Source organism: Cyrtonyx montezumae, unplaced genomic scaffold (genome assembly GCF_038088225.1).
Source record: "Cyrtonyx montezumae isolate F1298 unplaced genomic scaffold, pur_monq_1.0 scaffold_9, whole genome shotgun sequence".
Taxonomy (NCBI): Eukaryota; Metazoa; Chordata; class Aves; order Galliformes; family Odontophoridae; genus Cyrtonyx; species Cyrtonyx montezumae.
The window spans coordinates 9,398,629-9,407,026 of NW_027072100.1; the positions used below are offsets into that span (position 1 = coordinate 9,398,629).

General features: G+C 53.7%; 1 protein-coding gene across 1 annotated transcript; it reads right to left on the reverse strand.

Moving 5' to 3' along the window:
- Positions 1-415: 415 nt before the first annotated feature.
- Positions 416-6,459, reverse strand: SRMS (src-related kinase lacking C-terminal regulatory tyrosine and N-terminal myristylation sites). Its single transcript, XM_065754578.1, has 8 exons — positions 5,999-6,459; positions 4,078-4,199; positions 3,187-3,353; positions 2,543-2,681; positions 1,993-2,151; positions 1,351-1,532; positions 1,064-1,220; positions 416-745 (listed from the first exon to the last, which is right to left on the reverse strand). Exons 1-8 carry the CDS (start codon positions 6,352-6,354, stop codon positions 552-554), a joined length of 1,476 nt encoding a protein of 491 aa, XP_065610650.1. The 5' UTR covers positions 6,355-6,459; the 3' UTR covers positions 416-551.
- Between the last annotated feature and the right edge of the window lie 1,939 nt (positions 6,460-8,398).

The window sequence follows — 8,398 nt, forward strand, 5'->3', positions numbered from 1 at the left end:
GACACTTACATTTCTGTTTGCACACATTACGGTTCCATCTGGGTTTGCAGGAGTGGGACTGGTTGCCACCCACTGCCTTTCAGTGGGGCAGCATGCAGAAGGCAGCATGGATGGAGGCACACACATTTAATGACAAGGACACTGGACACACACTACAAGAAAATCAAGCAGAGCCACGACTGCAAACAAACTGCAAACCTTCATGTTGGTGTGGGGATGGCAGGAACCTCCCCCCCTACTGGCTGAACGGAGCTGTGAACTGGGTGACGTCGTCACTACCATGGGGCTTTCCAAGACTGATGCACAGCCGAGCTCCAGCAACGAATACTCCACACTTCATTGCCTTTTCCCTCGGCCACCTTCCTGTATCTCACTGAGAGGGTCCAGGAGCTGGGTTTTTTTCTGTTTGTTTTTGTTGTTTTTGTTTTCTGTGGGGGCTGGGATGGGATATGTGCTTTCCTTAGAGTCCTGGGGAAGGGCATCCAGAAGGAAGGAGCTATTTGGCAAGAGCTGGCCCAAAGGATGTTTTGCAGGAAGGGTGGGAAGGTCCCTCAGGACAGGGTGTTGAGCAGCCGCCTGTAGATGAAGCCCAACTTCTCCCGCAGTGCCAGGAACGTGGGCCGCTCCTCCGTGTTGCCACTCCAGCACTCCAACATGATGCTGTAAATCTCAGGAGGGCACAAGCTGGGCCGGGGAAGGCGGTATCCTCTGGTGATTTGTCGTATGGTTTCTTGGTTTGTCATTCCTGCAAGGGAGGAGAAGTTTCCCATCGCTTTAATGTTCCCAAAGTGATACTGCAATGGGCCAAGAGATCAACCAGTGTTGCTTGGAAATGGCTTCTGCAACAGGTTATGTTTGAAAGCAATCACCCAGCCTGTATCACCTTCCAGATCCCTCTGCTAACACCACATTTCCCTCTAAGCAATCTCCAGAGTGAACAGTAACCATCTTATGCTCCAGGAGGCACTTCCACTTCCATTACAGAAGGGATAACATGACAGCTCCTGATATTTCGGCTTTTGGAGACCAGGGGCAAGGTGCTGGAAGGGACTGTGAGCCCTACCTTCATATGGGATCTGCCCATATGTGAAGACTTCATAGAGCAGAATGCCATAGGACCAGACATCAGACTTGAGGGAGTAGGTGCGGTAGTTGGCTGCCTCAGGGGCTGTCCACTTCACTGGGATTTTGGTGCTGCTGCTGGTGGAATAAATGTCATCCTGAAAAATAAAGGGAGATGATGGGATCTGCAAGATGAGCACAGCTGCTGCTTTTGGGGTTTTGCCATGGAGGAAGGGGTCAGCAGGGGATGGCTGCAGTGTGGGGCAGCTCAGTGACCCACTGACTGACCTTGAGGAGCCGGGCCAGTCCAAAATCAGCAATTTTGCAGGTTAGCTCCTCTCCCACCAGGATGTTTCTAGCTGCCAAGTCCCGGTGGACGATGTGCTTCTCCTCCAGGTACCTCATCCCGTCCGCCACCTGGCAGGCGATGTTGATCAGGTGGGAGGTGCCCAGGGACTTCCCTTCAGGACCTGTTAACCCAAATGATCCAGGCATCTGAGGCTAAGTAGTAACATTTATTTTAGGGTGTTCACATTTGGAAGGAAACTGTGCTGGCAGCGAGGGAGAAGATGTGGCAAACATGTAAACCTTGAATCTGAGGCCTTGGCTGTGCTGTGTGGTACATTCATTATCTCTGTGTGCTCATCAGCAATGTGGTGAGCCTATGGAGCACCTTGTGCTGTAAGAGCATGCAGACGCCTGCAGCTTGTTCAAAGCTGAAAGTGACCTGCTCCCAACCCATCCTACCTGTAAGCTCCTTCTCCTCTGGCACAAACTGATGCCAGAGCCCCAAGCCCAGAGGTCTGGAGGAAGAGGGATGCACCTGGCAGAAAAACAGGTCTTGGTGGGAGCTGTTGGTCTTGTTTCCCTCAAAGACTGATTACCAGGTTGGGAAAGGAACTAAAAGCCAAGAAAAATAAACTGACTTACTGTTGAGGTAGCTGTGCAGGTTGCCTTTCCGCATGAGCTCGGTGATGATGTACACGGGCTCATCCAGTGAGCAGACAGCATGGAGTTGGATCAGTTTCTCATGCCTCAAACACTTCAGGTTTTGAATCTCCTTGGTGAAGTCTTCTGCCTTCATGTCAGCTGGGGGAGAAAGCTGTTGTGAGCTCTTTCTCACCCAGACCTTCAGAGCTCTGCACCTCCCATCCGATATAAGGACCTTTTTCCTCCCCACATCTCTCATGACTGGTATCTGCACATCCTGCATCTCAGGTCAAACACCCATGAGATGTTTTCCACATGGCTTTGGAGCCCATTTTCATTGCCATTGTTCCGTTGAGTCTTGACTTATCTCAAACCCCCGGGGCTGAGCCATTTTGTAAAGGTGCAGAGCAAACTGGTATGAGTGCATGCATGGCTACATGCTGGGTACCACAGTTTGCTTGATGAGACAGACACAGTGACCAAGAGCACTAGGAAACAAAAAGGTGTGAACGATGTGGTGGCAAACAAGACACGGTGACCTCCCACACACCTTTGATGATCTTGATGGCCACAGGCACCGTGTTCCTCCACAGTCCTTCCCACACTTCTCCGAAGTAGCCCTCTCCTAGCTTCCTCCGCAGGGTGAACTCCCAGCGTGGGCGCTCCCAGCCGTCCCTCTCCGGGGGGGTCTGCAGAAGGGGCATGGCATGCTTGGACCCACTGGGACAGCCTGTGCTGGCTGTTAGTCCCGAGCAGGGCAGGGGGCAACAGGCACGAACCAGTGTCACACATCCCTGGAGGTGCCCAAGGAGGCCATGGATGGGACCCCGAGCAACCTGAGCTGGTGGGGGCAACCAGCCCACAGTACAGGGGTTGGGGAGCTGTAAGGTCCTTTCCAACCCAACCATTCTGTGGTTCTGCCAGACCACAAACCAGGCAAGGCAGATCTCCATGGCACCCGATCAACATGCCCAGCCTTAACACAGCCAATGATTGGGAACTGGAAGCTATATTAGCGGTATGTTTTAGCTTTTAGTTCAGCAAAGCTCAGATCTCAGATGAAAATGTGTTATTTCTGATTTTCCCTATTTAGTTTCTTCCCTTCCTAGCACGTCTTTCAGGCACCAACCCACAAGGAGAGGCACCCAACCAAGCCCAAAGGGGAAAGCATCCAGCGGGCGGCCACGTACGCACCGTGGGGCTGCAGGGCTGCAGCAAGGGGCTCTGGATGACCTTCCAGTTCTCAGTGTAGAAGGCGAGCAGCTCCTCCATGTCGGGGAAGGGATGACCCCTCTGGATGTACAGGCTGCCTGCAGGGCTCTTGCAGATGCGGAAATGGCTGACTTTGGTGTGGTTGCGCACTGCAGGGGAAGCCCAGGGGGGAAATTTCAGCTCCTTCCCACATCCCCACTGCCCCCTCTGCTGCCTCTCCTGGGGTATTTAATTCCCCCTAAAGGAGCCCCAAGATTCACCCCTCTTCACATTGCCTGGCTCAGCAGGCTGCCAGCCGCAGATGGTGCTGGAGCAGAAAGGCGATGCTTTATGAGAGGAAATCATTCCCATGCAAATGAGCTGCTCAGAGAGTGCCTGAGTTCATTACCACGTGGGGTTGGTGAATCAGGAGCAGCTGTACCTGCAGAAGGCACAGAGCTATGGCTTGCCAGGAGCTGGAGACATTGGCCTTGGGTCAGATCACACTGCAATGACGCTGCCTGGCCTGAAACTCCCCACGCTCAGCTTGCTGCGCACAGGAGCACACCAAGCCCTGACACCATACAGCCAATTGTCAGACTACAAAAGCCACCAGAATGAAATCCCAGGCATTAAGTGCAGCAAAACTGTCATTAAACATGTTTGTGGCTTTCATAGTCCAGGTGGAAACGATGCACTTTCCTTTTCCACAGTAACGTGGTGATCCATACCTACACCTGTCAACTTTTAGGAAGCAGTTAGCTCCTTTTAAGAAGGTGCTGTAGAGCATTCAAAGCATATTTCCACCTTTCTCTCCCTGTGTTGACCGAGCTGCTCCTGGGGACCAGCCTGGCTCCTTTCCCTGTGTCCTCAGGATAATTGCCCTAAAATTACCTGAGAGGGAGTACTCGCCCTTGCTGCTCTCGCTGTCCCGGACAAGGAAGGAGCCGTGCTGGTTGGGAGGTGAGAGGAGCAGCTGCTCGGCCTCACTGCGGCTGATCTTGCTGAAATACCACCTGGGGGATGGGAGAGGGCAGTAAGAACTGGGGCAGGGATAGGGCAGGATGCAGTGGTGCTGTGCACAGGGCAAGGATGCACATGATTGTGAGCCTGCACCAGGGCTTCATTTCCCTGCTCTCGCAGGCACTTGTTGCATTTTAACACAACTTCCTAACTGCTATCACTTTCCTTGTGTTATATTGGAATGCTTGGCAGAAGGTGCCTTTCATCCCTCTCCAAATAACTGGTATTTCCAACTCGTAGCCATGTGCTCCAAGACCCAAATAATCAGCATTTCCAGTTTATCCTCTGCATGCACCAGCACAAGGCTATGGGCTGCACCATCTTTACACCATGCTCAAAACTGGGAAGTTCTTTCTCTTTTCCCTTCTGGTAGATACAGCTACGAAGGTGGCTCAGGAGCACCCAGCTGGGGCTCCGCTGCAGCTCTCCCTTACAGCTGATGTTGAGCCCCTTTCCATTTCCAGGGAAGGATGCGCATCGCCCCACCTGGGAAGGAGGGTATGGAACCCCAAATGGATCCCCTAATTTGGGATGTTCCCTCCCACAGCTCTGTGCACTGCAGCTGCCCTTTGCTGCACCGGATGCACCGCTATCAGCAATGCTGAGCCACGTGGGAGGACCCAACCAAACCCTTCTTTCATGCACGAAATCCCCAGCAAGAAAAGGCAGGTTGGTGGCTGGGGCCTGACACCCATGTGACGCACAGAAGCCCGGGGAAGAAGCTGCTTCCTTCCAGCCGGGATGTGCAAAGCTGGAGGTTTCATCATTAGCCAGGGCTGCCAGCATCTGCTGTGTGGGAAATTAAACATGATGGGCTTACTGCAGCAAGGCAAATTAGCACCCAGCTGCGACCTGTGGCTCCAAACAGTCTGTGCTCCCAGCTCACTCTGGCTGCCCCTTGGCATCAGCCTCAGCTCTGCTCTCAGAACGCATACAGATCCATAGGCACAAGCACACGCTCCACTTTAGCAGATGCAATGGGAGCACAGCAGGGAGCCAAACCTACCAGGTGTGTGCACGTGTGGTCCCAAATCGTGCCAATTCGCCCCAAAGTGCAGGCAGGGTGGGGAGTGAGGGAGGGGCTCTGGTTGCAATCTGTGCCCCTTTATCCCAGCTCGGAGGGGCTGCAGAAGCCCTGGGAGAGCGCGGGCATCTCATACACACCCACGTCCTGCTCACTGTGACTCAGGGCCTTGTGCCAGGGAGCAGCAATGTCTCGGGGCACTTTGCCCAGCATGTCATGACTGGGCTGCCTTATGTAAGGATGAGCCTAGGCTTTTCCTGGATGAGGGCTGGGATGGTAACTCAGCCCTACGCAGAGGGGAGAGGCAGCAGCAGGGAGGGGATGCACCAGAACAGCAGGCTTGGTACTAATGAGTCCTGACAGCTCTCAACTCAAACACTTCTCTCTGTGCTCCCAGGCTCTTTGGAGCTGGCACAAGCTGGTGGTTTCCCCAGCCCCATCCATCCCCACTGTCTCCCCTTAAAGGGCAAAGGAACCAGAGCAAGCAGGGACCTATTTTGGCACATTGCTGCACCACATCCTAGCTGAGGACGCCTGGTCCAGTGCTGGAGTGATGCACACGGGAGGGAGACCAGCATCGTGTCCCCAGGTTTTGTTCAGCATCTCGAACCCCTCTACCCCACTGCTATCAGCTCCCTCGCAGGGATGCCCAGGGGAAAGCAGAGCCCCAGCACAGCCCTACAAAGGCTGCCATTACCATTCCTGGGCAGGACCGTGCTGCTGTGGGGCCACCCCGCTGCCCCCCATGCACACAAGTTGGATACTTACGGCCGGTGAGCAGAGGTGCCCTGGCTGAGGTTGGCCACGTACGCAGCAGGGACGTAGCCCGTGGCCGGTTCCCCCAGCAGCCTCCGGGCTAAGACATAGTCCCCTTCTTCTCTGAGGACACGCAGTTTGTCCCCTGCATTTACACTCAGTTCGTCTGCACTGCGGGCTGTGAAAGCGTATAAAGCGATAAAGAGAGAGGACTTGGGGATGAAAGAAACGCAGCTGGGCTCCGAGTGCAGCGAAACAGAATCGGAACCAAAGTACCCCAGCGAGCAGCTATCCGGGCCGGAGCGGGGCCACAGCTTGTTCCAGAAAGATGTCAAGAAGGTCAAACGCTTGCGGACGAACTGCTCCATCCCCGGAGGATGCAGTGCCTGAGATGCTCCTATTCCCCAGCGCTTCCCAAAGCCGCAGCGAGGGGCGAGCGGTGGTTCATGCCGCCGACCCCGCACCGCCCGGCAGCTCTTCTCCTCCGTCCCGCACGCGTCTGGGCGCTCACTGCCACCAACTTCCTATTTCCGAAAGTGAAACCCGTCGGGCTGGTGGGGCGAGTGCGCGGGCGGGACGCGTCTCCGTGTGGGAGACCTGCGGGCACATCTGGCACAGCTGGAGCCGCCACGCCGGGCAGCGCTCGCAGGAGGAGAAAGGCTTCGCCTGTAATTAGGATTTTAACGTGCTCTCTCACGCTCGCTGCCAGAGCGCCGGTAAACACGGCTCGCTGCTCTTTAAGCAGCTCTTGGGATGAGCAGTGGGCTCTTGTTAAGGGTCTTGGGTTCCCGTGTGTGGGAGGGCTTTATTTTTCCTTTTATTCTATTTTTTCCCCAGAGGAAAACAGAATTAGGGAAATAACCTGAAGTTTGGGTATTTGCTGGATAGATAGCTGAAGCATTTGCCTCTTCCCATTCGTCTCTTTCTCTTTGTGAGGGATGGCTAAGGAATTCACTTCCAGATCCCCCAGGATTTAGCGAGTGCTCAGGGATCAGCCCCAGGTGCCTCCACACACCCCTGTTTGAGCCCTCGTGCCCAGCAAAGGATGGAGATTCGCGCAGCGCACGTGGGATGCATTCTTTCAGCTGTCTGAAAATCTGCTCTGCTGCAAATCCCAACGCCAGCCCCCTCAGCAGCCCCCGCGTTGGTTTTGTCACTTAACTGTTCCATCTAATTAGTGGGAGTTGTGTGCCTGGCAGTGCTCGGCGATAGCTACTCCCCCAGGAACTCAGCTCCCAGGCTCTGAGCTTGTTATTTTGATCCCCCCCTGCTGTCACGGCTGGGGGTAGCTCATTCTGGATGTGCAGTCGGGCTTTCAAAGAGATCCTCTAAAAATAAATACATAAACAAAGGAGCATTCATTGTAGCGGTCTCACCTTGCTGCACAGAAGAAATGTAGAGAAAAGCCAGTCCTCAGCAAAATATTCATAGCAAAATAGCACCTGGATATGTGGGCAACTCCACCAGACCCTGCCCCGCTCACAGCACACAGCCTTGCTGTTGGGGCCATGCATTGTCATGTTTAATTTCTGCGTGTCTTTCCCACCTCAGCCCAGGGAGAGGAACGGAGGATTGGAGCTCAGGGTTTGCAACACGTGGGGAGAAATGTGGCAGCTGTCCCTGTGAGGAGGCTGCTCCGCATGTCGTGCTCCGTGGGGAAGGAGATGCCCTGCTCACTTATGCACGTAGAGAGATTATCTGATGAGATCAAGCACTGACCGTTTACGTCTTGCTGCCTTGAATGGGGACTTGGTAAACTTGTGGTTTGCAGAAGGAGTCTGGAGACTGATTTACCTTTATTGACCTCTGCCAGATTAGGTTCTCTGGTGGTACAAGCAAGAGACAAGTGCAGCTGATATATAACACGCAAGGCTTTGGACCTTGATTTGCACCTAAATGAAAGAGTACGTCAACATGACAAACATCCCTGAGGACTAAATGCTGCCTCTGAGCTTACCAGACATGCATAACACACACTCATCACTGCAGCCTCCGTCTGCACAGGACACGCACACACAGCTCAGAGTCCCACGCCAGGAAACAGCTGATAAATCACAACCTTTTTCTGGTATCTTTTTTATTTTCCTATTACGTTCCAGGAGCACCTCTGCTGTTTTGAATCCCTTTGGTACTATCACACACCTAAAAAAGGAGGAGAAGACAAGGGAAAGCACGATCGTGAAAGTTGTGGATCCTTGCACTGGGAAAGGAAGGTGGGAGGACACGGGAAAAGTGAAGAAGATAAGGCACAGCTATCAAAGAGATCAAGTATCTTCTCTCAGCCCCTGTGCTTATGCAGATGGATTAAGAACCAATCTGCCCACAGATAAGAAGCTGTGGTGGATGCACAGGGACCTCTAGCACCACTAAAAAGCACCTCCAAAGTGCAAGAAAACCAGAAGACCTGCTCAG